The 16,677-nt window shown below is 37.7% G+C and overlaps 1 protein-coding gene across 1 annotated transcript; it reads right to left on the bottom strand.

Moving 5' to 3' along the window:
* Positions 1 to 11,648: 11,648 nt before the first annotated feature.
* On the bottom strand, positions 11,649 to 16,339 carry supt4h1 (SPT4 homolog, DSIF elongation factor subunit). The gene is made up of 5 exons (XM_028030428.1): positions 16,155 to 16,339; positions 13,395 to 13,501; positions 13,228 to 13,283; positions 12,162 to 12,215; positions 11,649 to 11,841 (listed from the first exon to the last, which is right to left on the bottom strand). Exons 1-5 carry the CDS (start codon positions 16,221 to 16,223, stop codon positions 11,774 to 11,776), a joined length of 354 nt encoding a protein of 117 aa, XP_027886229.1. The 5' UTR covers positions 16,224 to 16,339; the 3' UTR covers positions 11,649 to 11,773.
* Positions 16,340 to 16,677: the final 338 nt, after the last annotated feature.

Here is a 16,677-nt window from a genome sequence, read left to right as displayed (position 1 = left end):
TTTAAGAAGCAGGAAAGCAAAAAAAAAAAAAAAAAAACTCAGTTGACAGATAAAAACACCTCTTCCATTAATCAGGATTAAATTAATAAATGGAAAAACAGCAGCATCCCTCATACTTTACCTCACCCTGCTTTTTTGTTAGTCTTTTCGGTCTGCGCTCAAATCGACGGTTCCCCCCACGCCTCCGACCTCGCAGGTGTCTTCTTGTCTGTCCAAGGAGTGGATGAAGAAGAAGAAGCTCTCTCCTTTTGAACCCTCCACCGCCACGTGATGCAACCACAGGAAGAGGTTTAACAGTCACAGGCGCTCTCTTTGCAGACGCAGTTTTTTTTTTCTTTTTTTGAAAAAGAAAAAAAACTGCCACCTCTAGAACATTTAACTTTTTTTTTTTAAGTCATCCTAAATTAAATAATGAGTGAAGCCGCTTATTTTTCCCCCTTATGTTTGGTTTGTCGCTCAGGTCTTGCCGTCTGATCCTCAGCCTGAAGTTTTGCAATTGTTTCTGAACAAAGTGGAAACGGATTACAACACACTGCGACTCTCTTTCTCCTCACAGGTGGAGATGTGAGCGAGTCTCCGATGTATGTTAACATTAAAAGTTGAAGTTTATGACTCTCTGCTCCACGTGTGCCACGTATATTTAATATTATGAGACCCGTCAGAACATCTAAAGAGTGAGATGCTGCAGTTAGGGCTGCCGGAGCGTTTCCTGTGAGGAGATGCTAATCTTGAAAAAGAGCATTTCGTTAGAGCAACACTGTCTTTGTTCTGAGTTGTTCAGTGTTTTCATGTTGGTAATTTGTCATATTATTTTCCAACAAAAATGTACAGATCTTTCTTTTGCTGATGAGGCAGTCTTCACACACACCTTATAAAATGTATCTCTCCCTTTCTGAAGGGACTGAAGGGCCACACGTTCCAACCGGACTCAAAAATGTGAATTTGTTTAAGTGTAATTGTGTTTTTGTTTTTAACCAGGCAGATCCTAATAAGTCCTTTTGGCTTCTCAGCGGCCATTTTAACAAGATTGACTGAAATCGTGGGCTTTCTTCAGCACTATTTGATCATCTGAGTAAGTCCTAGCTGGTGACATTTAGAAAAAAGTTCAAACCCTGCTACATTTTTCCCGCTGCGTTGCTGTGGTTTAAAAGTCCTTTTTAGTCCGATTTCACCGAACGTGTGAGAGTGACCACACTTTGGTCCTGTGTGCTGGAGAAAGGCTTTTCCCTCTCTTACAAGAAAGAGAGGATGTGCGGATGTTTGGAAGTATTCCTGCTTCCGTAAAAGTGTGTAAACTGAAGGAGCAAATCAGCTTAAAATGCAGCTTTCAAGCAGTGCGTCTGTTGAGCAGCCACCTGCAGACTCTACCTGAGCAGGTAGTCTTAGTAACTTATAAGCATATAGAAGCTTTTAACACTCATTCATTCCCATAAAGAGCAGAAAGGCCAGATTTGGGATAATATCCTGTGCAGCAAGTTCTTAAAAAGTTGTACTTTTTTTAGCAGGTTTTTATTCTATGTCATATCAAAAGTAACAATAAATGTTATATATAGTTATCACTCTAATGCTGTAATATTAAATAGACATAATTATTTTAGCACCAGTAGATCTAATGATTGTTTGGTGTAATTTTCTACAATTTTGATTTTAAATTGACTACCAAAACAGATGGACTGAATGATTAAACAACTAATATTAGCTTAGCCAGTGTTACTCAATGAAACATGTTTACGTGAAAACTACTATTAATTTGTTGACCGTTTGTCTGACATCTCTACATTACAAATCAAAATGGCAGATTACGGCGTATATGAACTGTTGGTTTGCGGTTTTAAATGAACGAAAATAGATCAGGTTGATCTTAAAGTTTCAGATGTTCTTTGTAAACCGTGAAGCCGGGTCATTTCTGATTGAGGTCGTCTGGCTGTGAGCGTCTCCCACCAGTCCATTCCTACGGTGACTGTGCTACAGTCACATTTCACCAGAATGTTGTTTTTTTTCTCAGTGAACTGCGTTGATGTTACAACAGCAACCACCCACTTAAAGCCTAAATGTAAAAATGTTGCTGCAATAAGATAGATCCCTTTGCTCTATTTTTACTTATAAAATGACAAAATAAAAAAGCATGCTTCTTATATCCTCCACTAACCAGAGTTAAAACTTCTGTATGTCACAGTAATGGCAGTTTTTCCTTCTTCTTCTTCTTCTTCCTCTGACAGTTTACTATCTAATCTAGGTCATCTTAATATGCAGAGTAAAGAAAACTGGCCTCTTTCTCAGCTTAACAGAAATAACCCTGAGCAGCTTTATTGGGCAACACATTACTCTAGGTCTTTCAGCTGTTTTGCAATGGTTAACAGGAAACACTCTTTAGTTGTGTGTATTTCTGCTTCACAATCTATACCATACACTTTTTTTCTTCTGTGCTGCTTTTGCAATATATATATATTTTTTTAACTTATTCTCACTTCTCCTGGCAACTCTTTCATATCTTTTTTTGCTTCTTATTTCTAGCTTTCCAAACCCAGAGTTTGGGTTTCACAATAAATAAAAAGCACGTAAGAATCCAGCCATTCATTTTTCTGTGATAAGTTATGCGTGAGGAAACGGTATTTGATGAATAAGAACTGGAGTAACGTTCATGACTACCGGGTTACGGTTGATTGACCTTTTGTTTGGCACAGAACTACATATTGAGGTTTAAATAAAAAGTTGTGATGTTGCATCTATCTGAAAACACTATTGCCGCACTTTCAGAACTAGAACAGAAAGATATGTTTGTCATAAACACGCCAGGTGGAAATAATATGAAAAATAAAGTCATAAAAATACCTTTGATTGAAGTAGATAACGTCTTGGCTGGAATATTCTGAAGCGAACTGCCAAGAGATTTAATAAACTTATCTTGTAACTACTATTAATGCTTTTAAGGCTAAGTTAAGCTAGCTGTTAGCTTCAGCTAAAGGAAACTGTTTCTCTCATTCTTCAGTTCATGGAGTTAACAAAAGTAATGTATCTTTTTCTCTTTTTTTTTACTTTAACTGTTAAAATGTTTATCCCACAAAATAAAAATGCTGGCCAAACATTAAAAATAAAGCAGAAAATAAAACGGATGTTTTCTTAATAAAAGCCAGCTAGCAGCTTCCGTAATAAAACATCTGCAGATTGCAAAATAACATAAAAAGTGTTGATTAAAAACAGGTTTTATTGCAGAAATTATAAAATGAACATCATAGTTCAGTCTTTTATAGTCACACATTTTGCTGGGTGTAATAATTCATACCAAAAATAACCAATTTTATTGTAATTTTTGTGCTTTACATTTTATAATACCAGCCAGAATCAGTAATGAATTCTGCTGGGACTTTAGAGGCTGGATCAAAACAAAGTTGTGTGGAAATTCGAAGTAGAAGCAAAATGACACATGGCTTTCAAAAGTAGTTCCATTTGGAAGCCAAATTTAGTTCTCTATCTTTTTATAGAGCTGCTTGCTTTCAGAAGTTCTCTAAATAGTAAATAGAGCCCACTTTTTTGTAATGTTATTTGTTTTCACCGCTTTAATCTGACGTCTTGAACAAACTGCAATATAGCAAATTGTCTTCTGAATGCGTCTAACAAGTAAACAAAGTTGAGGCTTCCTGATGCAACATCACAACCTTTTATTAAAACCTCAAATGTAATCTCAGTATGAATCCAGCTCCTCTCTGGAGAGGTTTGTTACAGAACATCAAGAACAGCAAGGAATACAATACATTTTCAGATTTTTAGTTTTGAAAACCAAAATTATTCCCTATAATTCGCAATCTCGCTCTACTTTGTATTTGCCTTCCACCTAAAAATGCCCATAAAATTCATGGAGTTTGTGATGGTAGCGCGACAAACATCTCTGTGGTCTTTGTGAGGGAAGAATACTCCAGTTTCATGGGGAACATGTCTTGTCTGTGTTCAGTCATCCATAGATTTGCCATTTAGGAAGTTATCCCATCTCCTTTTGTGACCAGCGGAGCGATGATTTCCCAACCCAAGGCTGCCTCTCCAGATAGACCTTATCTAGGCCGTCAGCCATTTCCACTCCCTGCTCCCAACCCCCAGAAAGCTGCAGCTGGGTGTCGACGCCGCCGAACCACCCGGGTCCCTCCTGGATCGAGGAGATGTACACTGAACTGAAACTGATCTGCTCAGAACCAGAGAGATGTGTATTCAGTACCGGCCATTTATTGACGTGTGAATTTTATTGTAGTCGGAAAAATTAACATTCGTCAGTAGGAGAAAGGTTCCAGGTTATAAACAAAAATCTTATCAAAGAAATAACCTGTGGCACAGTCATTGGTACTCCCTAACAATCCATTTAGACTCAACTAAGGGATCAGAGTCTCTAAGAATTCAAATTATTAATCCATGACTTTATGTTTCCCTTTGGGTATGTATGAGGTGATAGAGGCCGCCTGTCGCTTTGCAACAGTTAAAGACCCCATATTTTTACCCACACACATAGAAAGGAGGTTAGGTAGTGGAGGAAAGAAGTTCTTAAAAGCTCGCCGTTGGAGAACTGCAGCAGAGTGGCACCAAGAGTGGACAAAAAACTTGAGTACATAGATACCGCGAAAGTCAGAGACCAGTAACAAACACTCCTGGTGGGTTGGGTTTCGCACAACGAATAGAAAGAGACCGCTAACTACTGTGGTGGATCTGTGATACAGGCCCGTGGAACCTTGTTAGAGTACATTACATTGAGAACTCTTTGCAATAGTGGATAATGTGGAAGAAAAAGCAGCAGGATTCTGTCAGAAAACTGAAACTTTCAGCGCACAGTTCCTAGACCTAAACCGTTACAAGGTGAGCTGAAGAGAAGTGATAATTACCAGATTTACCTGCCTCTAATAATCCACGCTCCATCCAACCCTTTTTAAATTGCATTGACTCAGAGCTTGGATGGCTCTGAGTTTCTTTTTTTGTTTTTCAGCTTCAGTAAAAGCAAAACATGTTATTTCATTCTGGCCTAATAGTGCCTCACACAACCGGCTTTTCAGTCGTCATTCGCCAAACAGCATGTCTGAAATTTGGGAGTCAATTTGACAAACAGGTCAGGTAAGTGTTGCAAAAGCATTTCTGGAATGTTTTCCCAACGGATTATTATTATTTTACCTGAAGACAGAATAATACATTTATCTCAACTACAGGAATACACATAAAGCTGGTGTCAGTCAAGCGTCCATTTTGTATCTTTGTCTTGTTCACAATGGTGCTGCCCGTGTTTTAGCTAGCGCACACAGACATGTCACCCATTATGTCCTCTCAATGTTGGCTTATTAGCGACCAAATGATCCCTGATTTACTCCAACCTTATCTTCCTTCGCAGGCCCTGGGATCAGCTCACCAGCTGCTTTTTAGTTGTCCCTAAAGCTGCACGGAAGCTCAGAGGAGAAGGAGCTGTTTTTATTGTTTTGTTGTAAATAAGATGGATTTGGGTAAGCGAGTACAATCCAGAAGGATTTTTGTAAATTGTTTTGTACAAAGGTTTTCTCTCCTTGTATGCTTGAAACTTTATATTGTGTAGTGGCAGAGTGTAAGTCCTGTTCTTCAGGGAAAATGAACGGTTATTTCCAGAAATGTGTTTTTTACAGAATGAACATGCTTAAATTACCAGGGAATATGATGCAGTCGTAACAGATTCATTTATCTTCAAAGGATTTTGCACCTGTTTACCGTCCCAACCTCAACTTCATGCTGGAGAAAGTTCTTGTCCTTAGTAATGCAATACACTTATTTAAAAACTGCAAAAAAACCCCAAAAAACAAAACAACAAAGCAGAAAATCCAGCTTTAGCTCTGCCTGACCTCTGAACCTCTGTCTCCATAGTAACTCTCAAGAGACCCAGTTCATTTGTTTGGCTTTATCTCTTGTTTTTCTTTTTGTTTTGTTTTTTTTACATCTACATGATTTCTTTTAGTTTTTTGGGGGGGTTTTTCTAGTCATAATTACATCTTTCAGATTATGAAACAAATGTTAATAACACAGAGATATAACCTTGGTAAATAAAAAAAAAAAAGATGCTTTTAAACATCTTTTTTCATTTATGTAGAAAAAAAATACACTCAAAGAAATCATTTCCTTTATTAGATCACAGCTTAATTGTGATTAGCCACATTTATTTGTTTGTTTTTGTAAAACTGAGTTCAACTTTATTACTAACCACCTAAACCGGGTCAGTGCCTGAAACCACTTAAACATTAATGTGTCTGAAACTTTCCCACATAGCACCAGGTTGCTTTTGGTAGCTCCCCCCCCCCCATATATACAATCATCATTGACAACTGTTTTTGTATTTCCCCAAATTATATTTTTCAGATTTTAAGAAGCATTTCATAATCTAAAATATGTCAAACTCGAGGCTTGTGGGCCAAATCCGGCCCACCTCGGCTTATTATGTGGCCCTCTAAGTCTTTTGAGGAAAACATAAAAAATAATCTCCAAAAATACTCTTGTATTCTTAAATATTTTTCTATCAATCAAAACAAAGCTGTTTTTTTTATCTGTGTATTGCCATGTTTCACAAAGTATTCACTGATTCCAGACACAGATATTTATTAATATTTTAACATTTTGCTAGTGGGCTATTCATGATCTCGATATGGCCTAAATTGGAAATGAGTTTGACCTAAAACTCTAAAAGATTGATTTTGACAACAACAAAAGAGAAGTAGAAAACATTTGTGCGGTCCTACATGTTACCAGGAACAAAACAGAATTTTATTTTTTTCAATTCTACTGTATTCCAGAAAAACCCGACTGAACTGGGTCAGACCGGTGAGGCCTTGCTTCTTTTAAAAGAAATCGAAAGCCTTCGGTACGGTGAGCTGGTCTCGCTTCTATAGCTGCTTTCTGGTCTGCCGGAGAGAGGAAGTGTTGTCAGCGAGCTCTGACACACATCGGTTTGATCATGCGTGGGGCTTTATTGATCGTGTCCATTCTACGTTCTGACATTCCTACTTCCCCCTCTCTGTGTTGTCCATTTCAGAAAAAGCACAAATGACATTTTGATGAGACAAATAGTTCTCACTCAAACCTGTACTCCACACCTCGTTTACTGATCTGATGCTTTCCGTTTAGCTCAAAGACCTGATGTAGCCAAATAAGGGCAAAAGACAGAGACGAGAGGCCTCTCTGGTGTTTCTCGTGTGTGTGTGTGTGTGTGTGTGTGTGTGTGTGTGTGTGTGTGTGTGTGTAAAAGTGAAGGGTGTGCTTCAACAAAGCTCTATGTGTGGGAGACTCCACAGGGTGGAGCTGAAAGCCTTCCTGGCAACGCCTGTGGTCGTCTGAGCGAAGTTCTCGGTTTTGTTTTTAACTCGCAGCTCTCGTGAAATGACTTCACCCACGTGTTGTTTTAAAGGCGACAGAGCTTCCACTCACACTGGAGGAGGAAGAATAGAAAGAAAAGAAAAAAAAGAGGCTGAAAATCAACCACTTTAGCACAGGAAGGCAGACATGGGGTTTAAAAAAATTAACAATTTGATGATTGTGAGCCCATCTGCACATGCGAGAGCCGGGCACAACCTGAGGCTTGTGGTTTTCTCTGATGACTGTCTTCAGCCAAAGGCTTAATTCTGCCGTTCTCCAGTCGGCTCACAGTGGAAAGTAACACTTAACACCCCATGGATTTGAATAACTGATTTTATTTTTCTTTGGGTTTTTTCCCGCCTTTTGCTCCTAAAAACACTAGCATGAAGGAAATGGTGGGGAAAGGGGCTCTGGTACGGTAATGCTAATTCAGTTTCAGATTTGTTTCTACAATTTTCCCCCTTCTGCCGCCACATTTAGGTCAGAGCTCGACATCGAAACTGCACCTGCTCGGTTCATTTTTCTACGCCGAGACAGAATCTAACGTCCTGCTGAGGTTTTGCAGCATCCTCTCTCGTTTTCTATATTCTTATTGCAGTATTTTGTTGCAAGCCTTTCTTTTCCTTTCCCCACCCATTTATTTTGAGCTGTTTCTTCATTTCCTGCTTCAGCCCTAGATGTAATTTCATTCTTTTAGCTGTTCAAGTGAAAACAAGACCACCACAGAGAGATAAATTCACTTTCTTTTCTTCATTTTTTTGTTTTTTACATACATGCTTCGTTAAACCCGGTTTTACCATTTTGGTATTTTGGGTTGAAATATTTTAAAACACTTAGACACAAAACATCTGTATTTCACTTGTTTTTTTATTATTATTATTTTTTTTACATCCTTATTTAGGAGTCAAAGCAGTAAACTTAAGAGTATAATGTCACCTGTTTTAGACCTAGCCATAGCATTAGCACAAATCAGTGTCTCCAGGCTAACCTTTATGCTACCTAATCCCTTCAACAATGCTAATCTCAGCTCTTTATTTTGGGATTAGTCATTTTACAGTAATTCCTTCCTTTATTGTTTCTATCCTGTTAAAAGTCCTTTCATGTGAATGAGTAAGCATCTGTCAAAAGCATCTTGTTTGTGACAGATCAACACAAAATAGGGCATAATTTTGACTTTGATAACAATGTTTCATATAAATCTGAAAACTATTGGGTCTATATGTGTTTAGCTTCTCTGAGACAGAGAAGTACAGAACTTTATTTCTGGGGCTCGGTAGTTGAAATTGGAGGACTGCAGCTTTGATTCCAGCCTCCACGCATCAAAGTGCCCATGGGCACTGTGTGTGTTGGTGCATAAATGTTTTTGAGTGCAATTTCGTGAGTGTGGTCCTACTGTAAAGTGCTTTGACTGAAAAAGTCCAATATAAGTTTAAGTCTATTTACACTTTCACTGCAGGAAACCTTTAGGATTATATTTTCTATCAACTATGGCCATCTAGAAACATTACTACATCCGTATTTGACAACACCTGTAAATTTTAGTCTTTAAACCGCGCCACAGATTCTCATTTGGATATATGTTTGGACCTTGCTGAATCATGAAGCCATTGTTACTTATCTAGAACTCTCCATTGTCACTCTGGCTGTATGGTTAGGATTGTTGTTCTGCTGGAAGTGAATCTTATATTAAATTATAGACAGGAGAATTCTGTTTACCTATCTACAGGTTTCAGGGTAACAGTGTTCACAGTGCTACGCTACTTTATGTTACTCTGTCATGTAAAATGGAAATAAAACACAGTGGTTGTAACATGAGAAATGTAAAATCTGCAGCAGCCAAAATCGCCTGAGGTTCCACAAGTTGGGGCTCTTTGGTCCTTTGTTATTCAACAGCAAATAGTTTGATGAAATCTAACAGTTAAACGAACAGTTGAACAGTTTCCCACTTTCTGATAAACGTAAGTCGCAAAGTTTCCTAGCTGTACTGTAAAAACCCATTTTTTGAGAGATAAAGCATTTATATCATGACTTTATTTCCATCAGTGAATATTAACACCAACATCTGACTTTCTTCTGTAGCTGGCGTAAATTGTGCTCAAGTTTATTTGATCGTGACGATGTACTGTGTGTGTGTGTGTGTGTGTGTGTGTGTGTGCGCGCGCGCGCGCGCGTTTCTGTTTGTGTGACATATCTATTAAGTCTTTTTTCAGCTGTTTCTTATTTTTTTTGTGCCGATTGAGTCAGCATTTCCATAACACTTAACATAAATTCAGTTTGGTGAAAACAAAACACTTGGCATCCTGAATTGCTATTGCACAAAACAGTACTGAATTAAATGTAAAAAAAAAAAAAAAAAGAATCTTATACATCTATATCCTTTTATTCTGCTACTGCAGCCTTTTTCTCTTCTTTTTTTTTTTTTTACTGCTGCACTAGCTGTAAAAACTCACTGCCTACTTCTGCAACCACGACAGAAAAGAAAAGAGAAAGGACTGGTTTCCTTATTCTCAGCTATATGGTTTGCACGTCATTCCGTCTTCCTATTTACCGTCCTTTGTGGGCCTTTGTGGTCTTTCATTAAAGTAAATAGAAGCATTTCTGGATAAAAGGAACTGGGACAACTGTCCATCATCAAATGTGAGCCTTTATGAAACAAAATATTAATTAAAAAAACCCCCAGTTATTTAGCTGAGCTTGAAATTGTCAGTTGTGGATTAAGCTAGGAGTAAAATACCGGACTTTCACTAAGGACTTATAATGAAACATTACATCAGCACCGCAGCAGCTATAAGCAACATGCGCTGCTCCCTCTGCCCACTTTTGCAGATTTAGAAAGTTCTCGCTGTGCGTGACTTTGATGCATTTGATGCATCAGAAAAAAAAAAAAAGTGAAATCAGACGAGCTGCAGGCCTTCGGGACATAAACAGGACTTCTTCCTCTGTCACGCAACAGATGACAATGACAGCCAAGCAACCTGAGACGTTATTCTTTTATATGTGAAACTGTAACCACGGCAGTAACTAAAACTGAAAGATCCCTTCTGGTTACACCGGAGGCTTTTTTGGTTACGGACACTAGGAAGGAGACTTGAAGCAGACAGCTTCCTACGAACAAGAGAAACTCAGCAGAAGGCGCCATCTTGTGGTCCAGATTAATAAGAGCAAGGATGTTTGTGCAACTGTCCAGACCAGTCACAGTGATTAGAGTTGATTCCAGTCTACATTTCATACAGGTAAATCTCAGTAACACCGAACATAATTGACAACTGAATTTACTTCATTAACTCAATTTGAAAAATTAAACTCATACAAACTCATACATTATGTTTATTTTGACTATTATGGCTTTCAGCTAATGAAAAGCCAAAATCCAGTTTCTCAAAAAAAAAAAACCCACCAATAAGTCCACATATATGACCATTTTTTTAAAGGATATTTAGTCTAGAAATGTTTATGTCCTACAAAATAATGGGGGAAAACTGATGTCAGTTGTACTCGGATACCCCTCTCAGGAGAGTTAAGCCTTTTACTGAAGTTTAACCAAAGTGGAAAGTTGAGTGGAAAGAAAAAGGTGTCAATTTTTAAACCATTCACAAGCTGCAGATATTAGAAACTTGTCATCTAGGTAAGGAGGAAAAGGACTGAACTACCATTGCAACCATTTGCTCAATGGTAGCAAAGTCCTGAGTCATAAAGTAAAATTGCTTTTAATTTTAATCTACCTGAAAATTTTAGAGCACTTCGTGTTAGTGACAAACTTCATAAAGACGGTGAATTCACTTTGTAAAAAGTACCCAAATCTAAAGAGTCTTTTTGCATAAAGCTAGCCTAATCCAGACAGACAGAGCTAATTCTGTAACTCTAATAAAGTTCAGAAAATGAGAGGCGAGTCCTGTTCTATTTTTCTTTCTCATCATAAGAGACATGGGGGAATTTCCAAAGTCTAAGTGACTATGCATCCATTCGATCACCATAGTTTCCACTGACCAGGGCTGCATCGCTTTCATCAATAAATGAACACAACAGCAATTATTCTTTCCAATGACTCCACTGCTTTGTCTTTCCTCTGCTGTGGTTTGTTACTCAGCAACAAACTGCTGTGTCATCCTGCAGTCTGTCTGACTCTGCTCCGCACACAGAAATGAGCTATTTTTAGCCTGCTTCTGGCAGGCAGCGCCTTCCCTAGTTTTCACATGGGCTCTTCACCGTCCAAAACAAAAGTCTTGAGCGCAGAGAAGAAGAGCGGTGACCACCTGTTACCTGACCTCATCAACATTTTCAGTTGTAGAACGTGCAAAGATCAGACGTCATTACGGTTATAATAAAAAAAAGACCTTTATTTTTGTTTATCATGACAAAAAGAACCAGGATCAAAAAGATGCATATGACTAAATGTGCTGTTGCACAAAGACAATAAAGCAGGAAACTGAACAAGTTATGTTTTCACTGCAGTGTCTCTGGATTTGTACATCACTCCCCTGCTTTTCAGCTCTCTCACCACACCTTAGAAAAGGGAGAAAATTATTAGCAACATGAAAGGCAAGACGGCTTAGTAATAAAACACTAAACAGCAAAATTATCTAACTTTTTTTTTTTTTGCACAGTATTTTCTGCATCTTTGGTAAGCAGTATGGTGAGTCTGGTTGCCTTGCAATGTCAAATTGGCTCTTTAAAAAAGGAGCTAAAATAAGATATTGCTTCTGCTCCATAACGGACACACTGAATTATGTCAAGTTTTTGTAGCATTATGGGGAGGCTACAATTATTACACAGAGACAAAACCATTTCTACTGAGTGCGTCTGCTTTGCAGTAGGTTTATTACCTGGAGGTAGCCTGCCTGTCACCGACACTGCGTATACACCCGGCTTGCAGTTACCTTTGAAAGAAGCAAAGAAATGTTATTTGAACTCGTTTTAAGCGTAGAAAATTAGTACTGTGTTGCAATGATTTTATTGGGTCAGGTGGAGAAAATTAACAGAAATTTCATACATAAGGAAACTGCTGTTAAGACTATTGCAGCTGTAAGAAAAGTCCAGGTAACTAATATTTATCTGTGTTTTTTTTTTTTTTTTTAGCAATTTCTGTAGTTCTGTTCATAAAGCCAGAGTACGAACAAATAAACGTCTTTGACATTTAGGCAATGTTTAAATTGGTCTTCGCCAAATACATCAGAGACAAATAGCAAACACATAATTTGGATAACTACTATTGGAAAATGACCAAAACCCGTAGACTGTTAAGCAAATAAAAACGGGTGGAGTCAGTTCTTTTGTGAGGGGAACATTTTTGATTCCAAGATACATAATGTGAAGGATTTAACTAATCCCTACAACTATCTGAAGTTTAAATAAAGAGCAACTAATATCAACACGGATTCATCTTTATTTTACACAGTTTAACTAAATACCTTTCAGCAGTCTAAAATGAGAAAAGATGCTTGGTCAAAAGAAGCATTTATAATGTATTTTTGTATTTTTTAAAAGCCATATATGAAGTGGAATATTTTTTTATTTGTGTTTATTTTAAAATATGATACGCTACAGTAACAAATGTGACTGTAGAGCATCATATTATTCAACATAACATCTTGAATAAAAAAATATTATAAATGAACTGATATTTATTCGAATCAGTAAAAAAAGATTTGGGGTGACAATTTCTCACATAATGTAAAACGAGGTACATAGATGTTACCAGAACTTTAGCTTGTAGCAATCCACAGTCAATTCAGGCTTTTTTGATGGACTAAAAAAGTTATTTTCTTCCAGACGCAACCGATTTTTAAAAATTGGCTTACAATGTTAATAGTAGTGACTGGGTTAACAGGAAATTATACATTTCAGTGGAAACGAAGGAAGTGTTTAGAGCACATATAGCCGTAGTTTTACCTATTCTCTGCCATTTAGCCACCCAGCTGTCTTCAGGACTCATCATGGCTACAACTCTGGGAACACACAGGAAGGAATTAACATTACAATAAGTAAACAATTATTTTTATTTTTCCTGTTCACCAAAGTGCTGTACAAGGTAAGTCACTTGTAGAGTGATTGTTTACCCATCAAACGAAGAACTTGTGCATTCATAAACCATTTCTCTGTTCCCCTTCATCTGCAGGTACGACTCACAATTGTCACAACCGTCATATTCAAACTGGTCGATGGTCTGAAGACGGCAAAAAACAAAACAAAACAACACACACGCACACGAGACAAATTAAGCAGAGGTAAATTAAAAATAGAAACTAGAAAATTCCTGAAGAAATTTAACCGGGGCCTGCCAAAGTGTGCCCGTCGGTTTGGACCCAGCGTTCTGATGCTAGAAATTAGCATCAATGCTAAAGAAAGCTCCAAAGTAATCAATAGCATGTGGAGATTGACAAGAATGTTTACTAACATGTACTTGCACCATTCAGTATGATAAAGTAAGTGTACCAGCTAAAATTAGCAAAAATGCTAATGTTAGCGTGATTGCTGTCACTAGCATGTGGGACATCACTAGGATGTTCTCTATAATGGACTTACTTTATTCAGTATACTAAACATGGCTAATAAGTCAAATAAATAGCTAATAGCTTATATAAGCTAAAATGCTAATGCTAATGAACTGCCTTGCACAGCAAGGCAGTTCCGTGACCTGAGAGAAAAAGATAATGCAGAATAATATTATTGCACCGCCTGCGGCGGTGCACTAACCTCAGGGGCATGTTGAGGCTTTTATTTTGAAATTTTTGTTAAGCTTAATTTCAAAGGTCCAAACTAATCCCATGTCTAATAGTCATTGGGTTAAATCAGTTATTTATTGCTCAAAAGAGCAATTACATGATGTAAGATTTCTCAAGGCTTTTATTTTGAAATTTTTGTTAAGCTTCATTTCAAAGTGCCAAACTAATCCCATGTGTAACAATTGTTGGGTTAAATCAGTTATATAATGCTCAAAAAAGCAATTATCTGATGTAAAAATTGTCAAGGCTTTTATTTTGAAATTTTTGTTAAGCTTAATTTTAAATTGCCACACTAATCCCATGTGTAACAGTGCTTTGGATAAAAAAGTCACATAAAGCCAAAAAGAGCAATTATCTGATGTAAAAATATTCAAGGCTTTTATTTTGAAATTTCCAGTATGCTTCATTTCAAAGAGCTAAACTAATATCATGTGTAACAGTGCTTTGGATGAAAAAGTCAAATAAAGCCAAAAAGAGCAACTACATGATGTAAAAATATTCAAGGCTTTTATTTTGAAATTTTCATTAAGCTTAATTTTAAATTGCCACACTAATCCCATGTGTAACAATGGTTGGATAAAAGCAGCTATACAAAGTCCAAAACACAAGTAGTTCTAAAGGCCAGCTCAGTCCTCCTCTGTTGTAACTGACAGTTCCACCATGTTGTAGTTCTGACATTCAGCTCAGACCTCTTTTGTAGGCACTGAGTGTCCGCCATGTTGTAGTTCTAACCTTCAGTCATTGTAGTTCTAAAGAGCAGCTCAGCTGTCATGTGAGTGAGACAGAGAGGGAGAGACAGAATTGTAACTGTTTGAAGCAGTGGGATATCATTAGAATGTTGTCTGTAATTGACTTACTCCACTCAGTATATTAAACATGGCTAATAAGTAAGACAATAGCTTATTTAAGGTAAAAGGCTAATGCTAATGAACTGCCTTGCGCATGCTAATATTATTGCATTAACCTGAGGGGGATATTGAGGCTTTTATTTTGAAAAAAAAACATAAGCTTCATATTAAATGAGCACACTAATTAAAATGTCTAACAGTGTTTGGATTAAATCCGTTATTTACTGGCCAAAACAGCCAGTAGCTCTAAATGGCAGCTCAGCCCTCTGTTTTAACTGAGTGTTGATTAGAACTACAGTGATGCGTATTTGTAGTCCTAACCAGCAGCCAATCCCCTCCTGTGTTCCATTGCTATGGTTATCAATCCTCTGCTAACTGTCGTGTGTGTGTGAGAGAGAAAGGTGGACAAAAAATTCTATCTATGTGAGACAACCCCATTGGTTTATATGGAAAAAGCAGCCTGAACAACTCCTTGCCGTTCAGGAACCGAGAGACGTATTGGAAAACCGTTTGAAGCATATGAGAGGGCTATTTGTCGTCTTCCATAGTACCGCGATTCATATTTGTAGCTCACTCACAGTAACTGCAGTGATGAGACAAAAATGGTGCATGCAGAGCACAGAAATTTTTCAGAAATACATGGAAGTGAATCTGGGAGAGCGTCAGTTATCCTGGCGCATGATTTCGCTCTGAAGCACCGTGACAGAAAACCGTAAGCCCTAGAGAAATTTCGAAAACATTTTACCGGAGCAGGCATGCGTATCGATGTCATGACCGAGTTTGATACCAATTGGGCGATATTTGTGGGCATGAGGGCGATTTCAAAATCATTTTGGGGTCAAAAATTCTCTTCATTTCTCACTCTAAAAAAGCGGCAGTTGGTGTCAGTTAGGCTCTGCGTTTCGGCAGTTGGAAATTTGGCTCGTTTGACGCTTTTTACGTCGCCATCGTAAGTCCGATTCCTTATAAAAATAATAGCTCCCTTCTCGGCATCGAGCCGCACGTTTTGATACCACTTTTGTGGGGGTTCACGCAGCGGTACGAGCCGCATTAACGGTGATGGAAGAAAAATAAATAAAGATATAAAGATATAAAGAGACATTCTATTGGGTGTAGAATAATAGGTGCCTGCCATGCAATGCATGGAGGCTCTCCTTATGCATTGCTATGGGCAGGCCCCAAAAACAAATGCGACAGGAAAGCTAACAGTAAGCATAGACGTTAAATGGGTCTTTACTAGGTTTACCTTTACAAGAGAACACAGCAGACAGGCCCGGAGGTGGCGAAGGTCTTTTGGCACCGTTTCTAATGCCATTATTTTTAAATTTCCAAACAATGTACCGCTATAATACAAGTTATTAGACTGGCTAATGTTTGTGGCTATGTATGTTTTTTTTAAGCGACGACTAATGACGTAGTAGGTAGTTCTAGGACCCACACTATGGCGTCCTAATTGAGCGCCTGATTAAAAACAAAATCCCTTGAAGCTATCAGTTTTGAAACATTTTAATATTAATACCAGTGCCGCTGCTGAAAGACAATGAATTTAAACCATGCCAGTAAAATTCAGCATTCAATTTACAATAATTTATATTAATGTATTTTTTTCTAAAAATTGAAATACAACACATTTTATTTTTAGAAACCCTTTTAAGTTGCTATATCGATATATCAAAATTATGATGAGTAAAAATAGGAGTACAGACTAATTAACAATAGGAAAAGTCCAACTTATTACTGCAATGTTTGCTAGAACCAGCTTCAGCAGT

The sequence above is a fragment of the Xiphophorus couchianus genome, chromosome 11 (assembly GCF_001444195.1).
Source record: "Xiphophorus couchianus chromosome 11, X_couchianus-1.0, whole genome shotgun sequence".
Classification (NCBI taxonomy): Eukaryota; Metazoa; Chordata; class Actinopteri; order Cyprinodontiformes; family Poeciliidae; genus Xiphophorus; species Xiphophorus couchianus.
Note: the sequence above shows the minus strand (reverse complement) of the source record. Positions and strands in the feature narration are given on the sequence as shown.

Bases quoted from the DNA above. Each gene is read 5' to 3' on its own strand.
- supt4h1 (XM_028030428.1), bottom strand. From the start codon at position 16,223: ATGGCATTAGAAACGGTGCCAAAAGACCTTCGCCACCTCCGGGCCTGT. The intron at 13,284-13,394 runs GTAAACAATCAC...GTGTGTTCCCAG, and splicing joins ACAAGTTCTTCGTTTGATGG to AGTTGTAGCCATGATGAGTC. The intron at 11,842-12,161 runs GTAATAAACCTA...CCCTTTTCTAAG, and splicing joins GACAGGCAGGCTACCTCCAG to GTGTGGTGAGAGAGCTGAAA.